The 16,928-nt window shown below is 40.9% G+C and overlaps 1 protein-coding gene across 4 annotated transcripts; it reads left to right on the top strand.

Moving 5' to 3' along the window:
* Positions 1–333: 333 nt before the first annotated feature.
* uso1 (USO1 vesicle transport factor) lies at positions 334–16,856 on the top strand. 4 transcript variants are annotated; one of them, XM_058080776.2, is made up of 26 exons: positions 334–552; positions 1,322–1,408; positions 1,486–1,550; positions 2,041–2,117; positions 2,322–2,333; positions 3,613–3,713; positions 4,581–4,683; positions 4,774–4,829; positions 4,949–5,069; positions 5,967–6,145; positions 7,227–7,367; positions 7,436–7,524; positions 7,635–7,789; positions 8,833–9,038; positions 9,150–9,170; positions 10,593–10,703; positions 10,787–10,905; positions 10,983–11,164; positions 11,749–11,870; positions 11,940–12,078; positions 12,165–12,334; positions 13,631–13,696; positions 13,772–13,870; positions 13,941–14,033; positions 14,114–14,329; positions 16,220–16,856. In XM_058080776.2, the coding sequence occupies exons 1-26, from the start codon at positions 487–489 to the stop codon at positions 16,301–16,303; spliced, it is 2,880 nt and encodes a 959-aa protein (XP_057936759.2). In that variant the 5' UTR covers positions 334–486; the 3' UTR covers positions 16,304–16,856. The 4 variants fall into 4 exon arrangements, with proteins under 4 accessions (XP_057936759.2, XP_057936768.2, XP_057936775.2 ...); XM_058080785.2 differs by lacking the exon at positions 2,322–2,333; XM_058080792.2 differs by lacking the exon at positions 9,150–9,170.
* The last annotated feature ends 72 nt before the right edge of the window (positions 16,857–16,928 follow it).

Raw genomic sequence — 16,928 nt, 5'->3', positions numbered from 1 at the left:
TGTTTTCAAATGTTGATGGATATTAACCTTTTAAATATTAGTGCTATTATTAAACCTGTTTTGAAGTATGACAAGAGACCACTGTTATTTTAGTTTTAGATGGTAATCCATTATACTGATGGACACTAGGAAAAATTTATACAAAGATACAAATTTATAGAAATGTATACAAATGTATACAAATGTATACAAATTTATACAAAGACTTTATACAATACATTCTTGATTTAGGTTGCAATAGAACGTGTGTGGCCCTTTAAATATGTGACGGCACCTGACCGGCCACGTAGCGCCACGTCGTTGCGCATGCGCCCAGTCCTCCATTGGCGAGGACTTCCGGGGTCGCTCTGTCACTACCCTGTGTTCCACCAAAAATACATTTTTTTTTCTTTTGAAGTCTTCACTCAGATTTTTGATACCGGTGTTTCTTCAGAGTGGAGGGACATATTTTTTATTCCTACGCCGCCGATAGGACGTCTTGTCAAGATGAACTTCCTTCGAGGAGTGATGGGTGGACAGTCAGCCGGGCCGCAGCCCTCTGGAGCGGAGACGGTAGGGAAATAACACCGGCTATCTTTGACCAGCGACTAGCTTAGCTTTTACACACTTATAAGACTTACTACATGTTTTTTTAACCTAAACACTACCATTATTTACACTACACGTCACGCCAGCGTGTCTACATATTTTCGTAGTGACAGCAATTAGCCTGCTCCAATCACATTAACTAGCTAGCCAGAATGCTAATAGGCTAATGTAGCCAACATGTCATTCAGCAATGAGTCGTTGTAAGTAATAATCAATTAAGTATATTTTTTCTAATTCCCATGTGACTACTATCCAACAAAATGGAGATCGCAGCAGAGTCAGTCCTCCAGTCATCTGTTCTGTCTTACAAACAGTGACGAGTGTCATGTTTTATGTCGTGTTTTGAATTATTTTCTAGTACACATTTAACTCTGAAGTACAGCCTTTAACGCATGCATTGGTTGATTCTGGAGGCTTTGCGTCTGAAATGGTTGGTTGTGGTGTTTTATATGGAATTTAAACGATAGTAATTGTCTGTCAGGCACACAGATTTACATTATGTTTCACTGCAGTTAAATGTATTGCCAAATTTGTGTAATACGTTAGGCTAGGACTCACTATGCTAGTCCTATACATTGCTATTTATTGCACAGCCTTATGATGACTTCAGTAAATTGAAGGAGCAGACATGCCACTGAATATGTTTGACTATTTAAGAGTTTTCATTGTTAATTTGTCTCACTCATCTGCTTTTCTTTGCATATTTCTTTTATTTGTTCTGTATTTTTGCCAGATTCAGAAACTGTGCGACCGAGTGGCCTCCTCTACACTCCTGGAGGATCGCAGAGATGCTGTCCGTGCGCTTAAATCCCTCTCTAAGGTAAAGTATTAGGATTTTCATGAATTATGCTGTTATCATAGGCTAATTATTGCCTTTGGCTTGCCTTTCTTTTGTAGAAATATCGAATGGAGGTTGGTATGCAGGCGATGGATCATTTGATTAACATCCTGCAAACTGACAGGTACATCCATGCAATTGTCAAACCCATTATTTATTAACATAGTCATGACATATTTTGTACATAATCTACTGATTACTGCCTGTGATGACAAGTATTTAGACTCCCTCTGGTTCTCGATTTTAACTTGATGTCGATTTTGCAGATGGTTCCTTGAATTTTCGCCTGCTTCCTTAAGTAACGTGCTTTCTTGGCAATGTGACTGTTGCGTTTTGTCAGTTGCTTGTCGCCATTTGTTAATTTTAGCCTGCTTTTTTGCCTCAGCAATGCCACCTTTTGTCTTTTTGTTGTTATTCCTGACAGACATTGTAAAAGTAGGCTACAAAATAAAAGCATGGCAGTATTAACCAGGATTCTGCCACTGAAATTAACAAAATGCTCTCTTATTGTTGGCCACTGATGCACTAAAACAATTATGCTCCGGTTGTACAAGAACCGAATGGCACGTCGTAGCTCCTGTACTGTTAACATTTGTTCTTCTGAAATCCGACAGGTCAGACTCAGAAATCCTTGGCTACGCTTTGGACACGCTATACAACATCATCTGCAACGACGAGGATGAAGAGCAAGGTACTGAATGATCACTAATTAGCAATGATCCAATTTACCTGTTCAAAGGTTGGCACCAGGAAGAACTTTTGTCTTTGTTGTTCTTGCATGTTGAGTTCAATGTGCATTCACTTTTCTGTCTGTTTAGAATATATATATAATATATTTATGTATACTGTAAGATTCTCGTCTCTCTCTTTTCTCTTCCATGTCTTAACTTCACAGATGAATCGGAAGGTAACAATTTTTGACTGTGCATGATGCACCCACTTCCCTTTCCCTTGCACCAACCCCTGCCCCCTTCCCAGGAGTACTCACAAATAACAAATAGCTTTAGATAGACACTTTTCATGGCATGCCCTTAAAAGTGGTTCAAATGAGCTTTCTCAAATAGAGAAATAGACAAATGGGAACGTGATGGGTCAGTACTGAAATCAAACATATGCTCGATTTATGATACCTGATTCAGAGACAAAACTACATGCACTCACGGCCGAATAGATATGATCTGATCTGGATCATGGTCGGAGGCCGATGCACTGTATTTTTGATCATCAGATAATATTGGCTTCCGCCACAAGGTTGCTGTATCATGTTCTTAACAAAGGGCTACACACCAACATGCTAGGTACGGTATTGCGCCTAAAAAAAAACGTTATCGACTTGACTCCCGCCACCCACACGAAGAAGAAAACACATCATCACCATGCAGACATGTCCACGGTGTACTGTAGTCAAGCTAGTTTCACTTTGGACGTTGGGTTGTCGGCTCCGTTGTTACAGCGGTATTTCCCCCTCACTGCGCCCAGACTATTATGCTTGCGTGGGAGGTGACGCTCTAACTGCTGGTTAATACTATGAACCATCAATAAATTACTATTGTGTTGAAGAGACTTTAAAAAAAGAAAGTGATATAGTATTCTAAATCACACCAAAAATTGACGTATTACCATGTAAAATGATTAATTCTACCCTAAAAGTATTTTGAAAGGCTATTTTCTCCCTATTTTGTCTTTTATTGGATGAGGTTTGTTACAAAACCGAACAATATTGCTGTGTAATAAAGAAGTAAGTTCGGCAATACTTGGGATGTATTATTTAAATTGCAAGAAAACATTATATTTCATAGTTGTGCCTCATTGATTAACATTATCTTAGCATTAGCATCATAATGGCGCCTATGTTGTTTAGTAACAACCATTGAGTCTCTTTTTCCAGTGGGACTCTGTGTGTCGCTCACAGCTGCATCGCTGCAGGTCCTTGGTTTGTGTGTTGGTGACAGGAAGAAAAGCTCTGACTTGCTTAGGGGAGAAGTTGCTTTCTACCACCTTGTGGTTTGCATGTATAAACGGCATCAAAAACCACCTCATTTTTGTTGCAGAAGCGGTATAAGTATTGCTGTGAACTAACTCAGGCTGACTGCATCCAACATATTCTACTCTTGCTTCCATCCCTTGTTTCCTGTGTTTTTGATTCTTGCCCAGTCTCACCTTTCATATCCTCTCTTTTTGTACAGATGAAGCAGCACAGAAGCAGGCAGATGACCTTGGCGCCAAGTTCACCGAGGCCTTCATTCAGGAGCACGAGCACATTACCCTGCTCCTCACCTTATTGGAGGTACTTTGCAACAGAGGAACCTACTTATGTCAGTCTTGCTTATGTCGACCAAGTCATCTTATTACTAAAAAGGGTTTGCTTAATTTGAGACTCAACTGGGTCATTCATTCATTTTTTACTGCTTTTTCCTCACGGGGTGCTGGAGCCTATCCCAGCTGTCTTTAGGCGAGAGGAGGCGGGGTACACCCTGGACTGGTGGCCAGCCAATCACAGGGCACATATAGACAAACAACCATTCACACTCACATTCATACCTATGGACAATTTGGAGTCGCCGATTAAAATAGCATGTTTTTGGAATGTGGGAGGAAACCGGAGTACCCGGAGAAAACCCACACATGCACGGGGAGAACATGCAGACTCCACACAGAGATGGCTGTTTTCTACCCATTGACTCCGTGCTTGCCCCGACCGTCCCAGTTTCAAAAAAAACAACTAAAAAACCCACCTCTTTAAATCTGTTTTTAATGTCTAACTTTTTATACCTGACGTCTGTGCCCCGCCCCGCTTTTACTCATGTTTTAACTGCATATTAACGAATGAATGTTGTATTTTAGTGTATCTTTTACTTGTTTTTATTCAACTCCATTCTTCTTTAAAGTGTCTTTGAGTATTTTGAAAAGCGCTATACAAATAAAATGTGTTATTATTATTAGAAGGCATTTATTTGAGAGGATTCCTTTATTTGTACAAATGCATTTTTGCAGTATTACGCGTTTTTGATATGTTTGCTCAGCTAGCTACATACAGCAGCAACTCCAGTGTAAACTGCAGCTTTGCAGATGCCCAGTCTGCTCTGCGGGTGCTGTGTGTTGGGGTTATGATCTGACGTATTCATACTGAATATTCATCTATTTCCATTTTTAGGAGTTTGACTTCCATGTGCGTTGGCCTGGTGTGAAATTGTTGACGGCCCTCCTGAAGAGCCAGTGTGTGCAAGTGCAGAGCATCATCCTGGTCAGCCCGATGGGTCAGCTCCTCCACTATGATATGTATATGACATTTATGTTGACATTCTGACCCTTCCCTGTTTGTAATCCGCACTCGTGTACACTCGCAGGTGTTTCCAGGTTGATGGACTTGTTGGCAGACTCCAGAGAAGTGATCCGCAATGACGTGAGTGGCCTCTTTCACACAAAGCATTGTCAAATCAGAACCGTAACACAATGTTGCTGTTCCAGATTCACAGCACTGTGGTGACCATATTATATCACTGACATGTTCGTCTCCCACAGGGATTGTTGTTGCTTCAGCAGTTAACTAAAGGCAACGCTGCCATTCAGAAGATTGTGGCGTTTGAAAATGCGTTTGAACGCCTACTGGATATCATCACGGAAGAGGGAAGCAGCGATGGAGGTACACCTAAAACCAGGGGTCTCAAAATCAATTTACCTGGGGGCCACCGGAGCTAGGTTCTGGGTGAAGCCGGGCCGCATCAGGTTTTCAAAAAAAAAAACCCAATACGCATTCATTAAAAACTGGGAAAAAAAATCGATTAAAAAACTATCTTCAATGCTTTTGCTTCTACTATACCCTACACTTTTTCAGTACTTTGGTTCCGGTTTTTCACACCAAAATATCTGATAAAACATTCCACTGTTCTCAAATATCTTAATTTTTATTTTTCTATACACCAAATAAGATAAAAAATTAACAAATTAAGAATAAAGACAGTAAATCAATCAATCAGTAATAAATAAGTAAAATAATAATAAAACAGCAAATAAGAAAAACGTAAGAAACCACATACAGTTGGTAGAGAAATTATTTTTTTCAGATTCAAATGTACAGTATTAACAGTTATTTAACCTTTAACATGAACATTAATGAATTTTACCCAATTAGCAAGTTAGCATCGTACTCAGTTCCATCTGAGAGCAGCGTCGTAACTTTAACAACATGTTTGATGAGATGCTTTATCTTGACGTGTATTTTCCCTTTTATTCCAAATCATTTCCTGCATTTATTTGTACCCAGCGTCATAAGCCTTTAGCTTCATTGCTAATCCAAAGCAAAACAGGGCGGGGTAACAGGGTAGGGTAACAGTATGGGCGGGGCAAAATCATGTTCATTGTGTCCGGTGTGCACACAGCTTTAAGCTGTCATTTCAACATTAAACTTTGGTATCAAGGTGGGGGCCTCAAACTAGCATCTTGCGGGCTGCATTTGGCCCGCGGGCTGCAGGTTTGAGACCTCTGCCTAAAACATTCATCCTAATATTTATTCAATTTCACCTACATGTCCTGTATGCAGGTATTGTGGTGGAGGACTGTTTGCTGCTGCTCCTCAACCTCCTCAAGAACAACAGCTCCAACCAGAACTTCTTCAAGGAGGGCTCTTTTATCCAGAGGATGAGGCCATGGTTTGAGGTGGGCGACGACAACTCCGGCTGGTCTGCGCAGAAAGTTACCAACCTCCATCTGATGCTGCAGGTACCACGCGACACTCCTGTGTGTTTATCTTAAGGGACAATACTACAGAAAGCCTGGATATGCAGTACTTTAGAGTAGTCAGTGTACAGCTTGTATAGAGTTACTGTCAACACACAGCCATTGTTGTCTAAATAGCTAATTGTCCACAATGTGAATATTTAGTATCAGCACCATTATGTAGCCATGCCTTAATCCTCTTGGACATGGAATCCACCAGAATGCACAGATCGTTACTGGAATCTTCTCCCACTCCTCCATGATGATGTCATTGGTGGGTTTTAGACACCTTGAGCTCCTCCACCTTTCAGCGGCCTTAGGATGTTCTACAATAGCTCAATTGTGTCTCGGTGTGGAGGAGACATACTTGGTCACTCAGTTGCCTTCTTGGGCGTACGTTTAGACTCATATCATGTCACAGCACATGTTGGAATTCATGTTGAACCGCAACTCCACAGTACCTGCAGCACTTGTGCAGCCCCAGATCATACGCTACCACCGTCAATCTGGACTGTTAACAATACATTTAGACAATAATGGCTGTTTTCATTCATTCATTCATTTTGGTAACAGTTTGACCCTGGAACAGACGATTTAATTAATTCATTCATTCATTCATTTTCTACCGCTTTTTCCTCACGAGGATCGCGGGGGGTGCTGGAGCCTATCCCAGCTGTCTTTGGGCGAGAGGCGGGGTACACCCTGGACAGGTGGCCAGCCAATCACAGGGCACATATAGACAAACAACCATTCACACTCACATTCATACCTATGGACAATTTGGAGTCGCCAATTAACCTAGCATGTTTTTGGAATGTGGGAGGAAACCGGAGTACCCGGAAAAAACCCATGCATTCACGGGGAGAACATGCAAACTCCACACAGAGATGGCTGAGGGTGGAATTGAACCCTGGTCTCTTAGCTGTGAGGTCTGCGCGCTGACTTATTTTCAGTGAATGGTAAATCTATACTGCTATACAAGTTGTACGGTGACTACTTTAAAGTATATTCAACTATACTTTGTATGATACTGTCTTTTGAGATGTTATACTGTAATAAAAATAGTTTCTGTTCATGATCCCAGCTGGTGCGAGTCATGGTGTCCCCTGTGAACTCTCCGGGAGCCACAGCCAGCTGTCAGAAGTCCATGTTCCAGTGTGGCCTTCTGCAGCAGTTGTGTACCATTCTCATGGCCACCGGGGTGCCGGCAGACATACTCACCGAGGTAATAAGCATGGTCACAATAATGACAATTTTATGCTTATTAAGCCATACATGTGTGCCTCCTTCCAGACCATCAACACTGTGTCAGAGGTCATCAGGGGTTCACAGGTCAACCAGGACTACTTTGCGTCTGTCAACGCTCCTTCTAACCCACCAAGGTAAAACACAGCTATCCCATAAGTAAACTGTATGGGTAACACTGCCATTAGCAGTAAAGTACTGACGGCAGCCATCAGTGTCCTCATCTGTCTCCTCTGGCTATTTACAGACCTGCCATCGTGGTCTTGCTCATGTCCATGGTCAACGACAGACAGCCGTTTGTGCTTCGCTGTGCTGTCCTCTACTGCTTCCAGTGTTTCCTCTATAAAAACCAGAAAGGGCAGGGAGAGATTGTGGCTACATTGCTGCCCTCCACAATTGACGGTCAGTCCGTGCTGTTAGTTACTGTTATTAAATATTTTTTGCCCCTCGTTTTCATTGCTGTTTGGCGGCTATTCAGCATATTTTGGTGCAGATCTGGATAAAAATGCAGCTAGAGGTTCATAATGCCTCACATGTGACTGTTATAGGACTTTCTCATGCATGTGTGCAACCACAGGAACCCAACCTGTATAATCAGTGCTGTCCTTTCTACATAATCAGAATAATTAGAATGACTGAAAATAATCCACCAAGTAAACACCTATATACGCACACATGCTCTATGTTTTAATGCTATCTCTATTGCTAATAGTAATATATATATATATATATATATGTTTTTTTCTACCTAATTATGCATTTTTGGCCGTGTGCAACTTGTACTCCGGAGTGACTTATGTATGTTTTTTTCTACCTAATTATGCATTTTTGGCCTTGTGCGACTTATACTCTGGAGTGACTTATGTATGTTTTTTTCTACCTAATTATGCATTTTTGGCCTTGTGCGACTTATCATAAATGGTCATAAATAAATTACCCACAAAAAATATGACTTATACTCTGGAGCGACTTATGTATGTTTTTTTCTACCTAATTATGCATTTTTGGCCTTGTGCGACTTATACTCCGGAGCGACTTATGTATGTTTTTTTCTACCTCATTATGCATTTTTGGCCTTGTGCGACTTATACTCCGGAGCGACTTATGTATGTTTTTTTCTACCTAATTATGCATTTTTGGCCTTGTGCGACTTATACTCCCGAGCGACTTATGTATGTTTTTGTCTACCTAATTATGCATTTTTGGCCTTGTGCTACTTATACTCTGGACCGACTTATAGTCCAGAAAATACAGTAATCTGCAAAGTTTAGAAAGTTGTACAAAATGATGTTGTACATGTAGACAGATATCTTAATGAATACTTTTACTATCATTCATACACGTTTACATTTTTATTTTTAGAGGTTCTAAAAATGTCAGTGTTCTCCCTTTTATTTTTTTTTATAATGTTTATTATTTTATAATGTGGTGTTTGTGTTCTTCAGCCAACTGCATCTCAGCAGGCCAGCTCCTGTGCGGTGGCCTCTTCTCAGCAGACTCCCTCTCCAACTGGTGTGCGGCGGTGGCTTTGGCTCACGCCCTGCAGGACAACCTCACCCAGAAGGAGCAACTCTTGCGGGTCCAGCTGGCCACCAGCCTGGGCAAACCTCCCGTGTCTTTGTTGCAGCAGTGCACCAACATCCTCTCTCAGGTAAATGCCTATTCTGATGCTCTTAGATGTGTGTGTCTTTAAAAGGGGGAGTGTTTTAATAGCCAATTGTAACATGATTGATTAGAGCAGTGTCACATTGTGGTTTTTCAGGGTGATAAGATCAGCCGACGGGTGAGTAAAGTGCGTGTGACGTGTTTTTTTTCGTGTGTGTGTGTTGTTTGGGGAGCCACCTGTCTTGTTTTTTCAGCTTGGCTTCTGGAGGAAGTTTTTTTTTTTTGTGGGGGGCTTATGTATGAAGGAGATCTTGGTGTCCAGCTACTCTTGGTTCCCCTTCCTGGCATGCGGCTCTTAATCATGCTGCACTGGTGCAACCCCCTCCCCCCATGATTTGCAATGCAGCAACTTTTGGGCCTAGTTACCATATTTCCTATATTGGTGTGTTCAACTGCAGAGAGTACCAGGCATTTGATATTTTTGTCTGGGAAAAATTATGATCAACATAACAAAATTTTATTATTAAATATAAGTCATTATTATGACTTGCTGGTCAATGTAGAATTTTCTTTTTAGCAGCTATTGCGGCACACTCTTTAAAGTCTATGGTAATCTTCAGCTTTACAGATGCCACGTCTGCCGATATTCAAGGCCAGCGTTGGTCAATAAACGCTTTGTTTTGTTTCACTTTTGTACATTACTTCCTACATGGAGACTAAATATGAAAAGGTGATTATTATAAGTTGTGTAAGTTAAAATGCCGCTAGGATTTTAGATTTGCCATTATGGCTCACATATCCGTTGTTGTTTTTTGTTGCATGTTGATGAGTTTCTTGCCTTTGCACTATATTGATTGCTTTTTTAGCTTTTGATATAGAATTAAAACAGTGCCATCCCTATGCAATCATAGCAGTTATTCCAAAATGCATTAATCTATCTAACTGTATGAATATCAGCTAGGCTTTGTCCTGTTTTTTTTTTTTTTGCTAACCCCATTAACGGCTGATGATTTCAATAAAGGAGTAACTAAGTTGTAGAGTTTAAGTTGTGAAAATTAGACTGAATGGTTTGAAATTTCATTGTTTGCCGACTGAAATAAGAGTGTTGACCTAATAGTTTTTTTCCTGACAATGAAATTTCCCATTTGGGAACTTCATGTAATTTTCTGTCACCCAATTTGAATTTTGAACATGCACGCCATCTCCTGCGTATGCTTCCTCATAATATTCTTGTAGGAACTAATAGTGTATAATATTTATATTTATTCACACATCGGTCACTTCATTAGGTACACCTACGTATTCTAGTAAGCTGAAGTAGAGCCAAAGTGCGACCACAGCTTTTTATTGGCCCTCGACACATTCTAAAAAACCCTATTATTGGTAGTAATTATATTAAAAATACTGTTTTGTCACCTAGAACACATAGCTGTATTATTTCTAAGTATATGTACTGTATGTAAAGTGTCTTAGCATATGTATGGATTAGTCCCCGCATCCTTTTATTGTTCTACGTGCAGGTGTACCTGATATTGTGACCCATTATAGTATACACCGCTCACCATTGACTCGAGATATTTTTCTCTGTTGTCTTCCGCAGGGCAGCAAAGTACAGACGAGGGTGGGCCTCCTCATGCTGCTGTGCACGTGGATCAACAACTGTCCCATAGCCGTCACACACTTTCTCCACAATCAGGAAAACGTTCCTTTTGTATCCTTCCACTGCCTCCTCTCTAAGGAGCCTGCCGCGTGTTTCTTATGTTGACCGCATCCTTGACTTGACGACTGTTGTAGCTAACAGCTCAGATCTCCGAGAATCTGGGAGAGGATGAGCGTCTGGTGCAAGGCCTGTGTGCGCTGCTGCTGGGCATCTGCATTTACTACAACGACAACTCGCTAGAGAACTACACCAAGTGAGCGCCACTTCCTGACTCATCGCACAAGTCGATGGTTGTTTGTGCACTTATTTGTTTCCCTTCCGCTCCCTCAGAGAGAAACTGAAGCAGCTGATTGAGAAGCGTATCGGCAAGGAGAACTTTGTGGAGAAGCTGGGTTTTATCACAAAGCACGAGCTGTACTCACGGGCCGCACAGAAGCCGCAGCCCGTTTTTCCATCTCCGGAGCAGATGCTGTTCGACCACGAGTTCACTAAGCTGGTTAAAGAACTGGAGGGTCAGTCATCACTTTGTCTACTTTGTCATGTGTTTAACTTTACAGTTCTGTAGTTTGTGTCCATATAAAATAAGGAAAATTTAAATAGTCTGGGAGCTGCACGGCGGTCGAGTGACTCAGGTTCAATTCCACCCTTGGCCAACCTCGGACATCTCTGTGTGGAGTTTGCATGTTCTCCCCGTGCATGCGTGGGTTTTCTCCGGGCACTCCGGTTTCCTCCCACATTCCAAAAACATGCTAGGTTAATTGGCGACTCCAAATTGTCCATAGGTATGAATGTGAGTGTGAATGGTTGTTTGTCTATATGTGCCCTGTGATTGGCTGGCCACCAGTCCAGGGTGTACCCCGCCTCTCACCCGGAGACAACTGGGATAGGCTCCAGCACCCACCGCGACCCTCGTGAGGATAAGCGGTAGAAAATGAATGAATGAATGAATGAATGAAATAGTCTGTTCCAGGGTCAAACTGTTACCATCCTGAAATACTAAGTGTACATGCTGTAGCCATTTTCACATACAAAAAAAATTCAAATTGTATGATTTAGCAGGCATTCTCAGTCTCTTTAATGATTTTCCCGTCAACAGGTGTGATCACCAAGGCGGTCCACAAGTCCAGTGAGGAAGAGAAGAAGGAAGAGGAGGTGAAGAAAACGTTGGAGCAGCATGACAACATTGTAACGCAGTACAAAGAGCTGATCCGGGAACAGGTAACAAACCGACTGGACAAGACTCAAACCGTTTTTTGACGTCCTCACCGTGGTCACGTGATTCGCCAGGATGCCAAGATCCAAGAGCTGAAAGAACAGATGGCCTCCATGACGTCCCAGAATGAAGAGATGCAGACCACCATGGTCCAGCAGCTGAGCCAGATCCAGCAGCACAAAGACCAGTACAACATACTCAAGCTCAAGCTAGGTGCGGGCCACCTTAATCCTGACAGCGCTCCACTTACAACACATAACACTAACACAAAACTTCCATTTTTTTTTTTAACTTTCCAGGGAAGGAGAACCAGAGTCAGGCCAACAGTCTTCAGGGAGACGGCTCCCAGGTGAACGGGATGCAGACGGAAGAAGTGGCGCAACTACGAGAGGAGATGGAGGAGCTCCGCAGTCAACACGCTCTCCTCCAGACACAACTCAGTGACAAAGAGGCGGTCATTAATACTCTGGTTAGTGATGTGTGTATTTAATACTGAATTAATAGCTGGGGTCTTTATTTACCAAAACTGCTAAGCGGACAGGGATAGTCAGCTGGCATAGGCTCCAGCATACCCAAATGAGTACCCGAATGACCCTAATGAGAGACAAGCAGCATAGAAAATGGATGAAAGTTATATGTACGGTAGTATTTTGGTCACTAGACATCAGTAGTACCTTTCACACTGCATGGAGACTGGCTACTTCGATACACTTTTTAAAGTTTAAAATCAGTATAGTGGAGAGGTTAACTAGTTAGCTCAATAGTTTGCTATGCTAGCGGCAGCCGTCTGTTATGTGATGTGCAATGTGATGTTAGCTAAGAATAATGGAGTGGAAAAGTGACAGTGGGGTGTTATTTCATGTCTACAGGGCTCTAATAATGATACAACCTGTTTAGAGGGTCTTACTCAATCCATTCCATAGTTTGATTCCACTACATTAAAAAGCCATAGCATTTCAGTATGTGGACTGAGCACTACATTAAAAAGCCATAGCATTTCAGTACGTGGAATCAAACTATGGAATGGATTGAGTAAGGACGTCAAACAATGCACAACGATGAGCCAATTCAAGAAACAATACAAGCAGTTGATGTTTGCTAAATACAAGGATGAAGAGTCTTGAACCAGTCATGATGTGCTATATATATCACTATATTGACACTTACTATGGTACACATTATGTCATTGGATGGTCGTATCACCTCGTACTTCGGTATGTGACAAAAAAATAAAATTAAACAAATAAATAAAACTAAAAAAAAACAAAATTAATAAAATAAAGTTAAAAAAAACTTAAACTATATTAGGAAAGCAGGAAGTGAACAAATGTAACAGTTACTGATTGTAAAAGTACCAGATGGAGGGGTAGGATTTAATAAGCTTTGCTTCTTCCTACTCCTTTTGGACATGTGGAACTGTGAAACTAATTATGTGATGCATTCAATTGTAATCTGATGCATGTTCAAATGAAATAAAACCATTACCATTAGAAAGTCATAAACAAGGTTTCTATGTTCTACCTACATAAATATTCAACTCAGTAATTTTGAATCCTACTTCAAAAGCATCTTTTTGACGACATGGTCATTTATTTATTAAGTATATTGCAATTAACAGAACCAATTTTGTGATAGCAGCAAGGAGTAATACCACTGATGAGTAACACAGCTATTAATATCAATGTTTTTTAACCTGTCGCTAATTATTTGCTATTGTACACCATCACAAACTATGTGGTTAATTCAAGTGATTGTATTTTTGTAGCGATCTAAGGGGTCACAGCCAACAGAGGGCGCCACAGGAGGCTCAGACAACACAGAACTACTAAAGGTGACAGGACTTTGCTACTTCCTCATGATGACATGCATCATCAGGGCTCCCGTATTTACTTCTCATGACTTGCAGGAGCTGGAGCTTCTGAGGAGTCAGGTCCAGTCCCAGTCGTCCGAGATCAGCCAGCTTAAGACTGACAACCAGGACCTTCTCAGAAGAGCTGAAACTGGGGTACAATGACACATGTGATCTTTTAATGTGTTCTATACGTGCATAATTCTAATCCATTGAACTTCATTAGTCTTCAGACACCAGCGCGAGTGGAGACGGCTCCAACATGGCGGAACTGGAGAGCAGACTGGCAGCGCAAACATCCGAGACAGAAAGACTCAAAGTGTGTGACCCGCATATGCTTTCTCTCATCATTTCACAAATCACACATTTCACCATGTGCTTACTCGCCGTCCTCATCAGGAGGAGGTCAGGGGTCTGACGGAGGGACGGGTGCAACTGGAGCAGCAGGCGGCCTCAGCCACCAGCTCAGTGGCCATTCTGCAAAGGGAGAAAGCTAAGCTCCAAACAGACCTCCAGGAGTCCAAGAAGGAGCAGGACGACCTGCTGATGTTGCTGGCTGACCAGGATCAGAAGATCCTCAGCCTCAAAGAGAGGCTCAAAGAACTGGGAGAGACGGTAGGCCTGACGTGGTTCTTACTCACTTGTTCTTATCTGTTTGTGTAGCTTAGCAGAAAGCAGCATATGGTGTTGACTTTTTACCTTCTCCATTTTATGCGGGTGCCATTTTATACAGAACGACACCGGAAAATGCCAGCTTTTGCTGCATCTCGCTTGTCTTATGCCAGTTTTTCTCCAATAGTGGGGTGAACAGTCACATTTCAATCTCAGTCCACATCCTGGCATTTTTGTTTACATGCCTGGCTGGAAGCATCTGGCTCGTTCTGAGCTACAAGTGGCTATTAGCTTCATGGATTACATCAATCATCATCACAACTTACCTTGTCACCGAACAATCCTGCTATCTTGGTGTCATTATAATACAGTGGCACTGTCTCTAGACCAAACAACATGGCTGGTCTCACCACAGTTTTGGTAATGGTAATGGTTTAATTTCATTTGAACATGCATCAGATTACAATTGAATGCATCACATAATCAGTTCACAGTTCCACATGTCCAAAAGGAGTAGGAAGAAGCAACGCTTATTAAATCCTACCCCTCCATCTGGTACTTTTACAATCAGTAACTGTTACATTTGTTCACTTCCTGCTTTCCTAATATAATTTTTTTTAAATTCTTTTTTTCTTTAAATTTCATTTTTGTCACGTACCGAAGTACGAGGTGATATGAGCATCCAATGACATAATGTGTACCATAGTAAGTGTCAATATAGTGATATATATAGCACATCATGACTGGTTCAAGACTCTTCATCCTTGTATTTAGCAAACATCAACTGCTTGTATTGTTTCTTGAATTGGCTCATCGTTGTGCATTGAGGTCCTTACTCAATCCATTCCATAGTTTGATTTGATTTTTAACGTAGTCCTAGCATAGAAGTGTCCTTTTCACAATCATTATTCTGACCTGTTGTACTAAAAGAACTTACAATTCTCCACCTTCTGTATCTCTTCTCCCTGTAACCTCACTCTTCCACTCGGGTCCCTCTCATTCACACATATATACTTTGTCTTGGTGCGGCTAATCTTCATTCCTCTCCTTTCCAGGGCAAACCTCCACTCTTCCAGCATCTCCTCCACCTTTTCCCTACTCTCACTACAAATCACAATGTCGTAAACCCTGTATTACATCCAAAGGCAGAAAATTGCCCGGACTAGGATTGTCATTTCATGTATTTTAACATTCCCTACTTTATCGAAAAAAATGAAGAAACAAATGAAGAAAATGAATTTGAGACCCTTGCTTTACAGTGCAAGGGAAAAAAAGTTTGACTTTGAGTTATTCACACTCAAATAACCAAATATTTTGGTTGTATCAACAATGTAAAACAAGTAATCTCAACTCATTTTCAAATCAGGTTAATTTAATTAATTTCAATTTAATTGTGAGTTGAATTTACTCGAGCTAATTAGTTGGACTAAATCAAAAGTGAGTTGAGATTACCAAAATATTTGGTTATTTGAAGTGACAAAGAAAGTTCCCAAAACAAACCAATAAGTCATGTGAACTTGATCTTTTAAGTTGGAGAAGCTTAGTTGTGAGTTGAAATTAACTGAAATAATTTGCTAGATTTAATAAAAAATTTTAGGCAGCCAGGTTATAATTTTTTTTAAAGTTGAGTCAACTTGGATTTTTTTTACAGTGTACCTCAAAAAACTGCAGCATCAATTTTTACCATATTTTATGTGTGGGCCTTTCATACAGAAAAGCACCTGGAAAATTCTGGTTTGTGTCCCATCCTCTGTCACAGCCCTTATAAGTATAAAGTATAAAGTGCCGGCTAAACTTCCCAAATGTACTCAATTTTGTGTCAGAGCCATTCATACAGAACAGGAAGAAATGGAAATTCCATCAGTGTGACACTTCATGACACTTTGCTTGCAGGTGGATGATGAAGATGACCTGGACAGTCGGGACCAAACAGATGAAGACGACGAGGAGGAGGATGAAGATGAAGACAAGGACTAAGAAAACTGCAGGGATTATTACAACAACAAAAAAAGGACGTAAATGAGAAACAAGGACTTTGGATATGAAGCAGGTTTCTCTCCAGTTGCCATGTTATCACATTACTGCTAATGTACCACATTTGGAATTAAAAAAAAAAATAACAAAAAAAAGGCTCTTTCAGAGACAACTGGGAGCTTCAAAGTCATCAGTGCGTTCATCTCGGCTATTTTTATCATCATGCGGGATGACTTCCTGTAACGTGTCATTGTAGAGTTGCAGACTTAAAAAGTTGATAAAGGAAAGCTAAGTCTGCTGCATTTACACAGGTAAAAAAAAAAGTAGCATCATCTTTCTTTATTTCAGTATTTTCCAACAATCATTCATGTTCTCCGCTCTGCGATATGCTGCAAAAACTGACAGACAAGATGTACAAAAAAAACAAAACAACAAGATATTTTTGTCATCGGGCTTCTGAACGAAGATGCTGTGTAACTTAAAACATTTATGAGCCACGTTGAAAGAATCTATTAAAGGAGTAATGGTTGGTAAATTAAATTTTACTAAATCAGCACTGGATGTTTTGCTCTTATGTATTCATAGTGACATTTAATTTAATACTATGCCTGATAGGAGAGAATGTATA

Source organism: Doryrhamphus excisus, linkage group LG9 (genome assembly GCF_037039965.1).
Source record: "Doryrhamphus excisus strain RoL-2023G ecotype Guam linkage group LG9, RoL_Dexc_Guam_v1.1, whole genome shotgun sequence".
Classification (NCBI taxonomy): domain Eukaryota; kingdom Metazoa; phylum Chordata; class Actinopteri; order Syngnathiformes; family Syngnathidae; genus Doryrhamphus; species Doryrhamphus excisus.
This window is presented reverse-complemented; position numbering and strand designations above follow the sequence as displayed.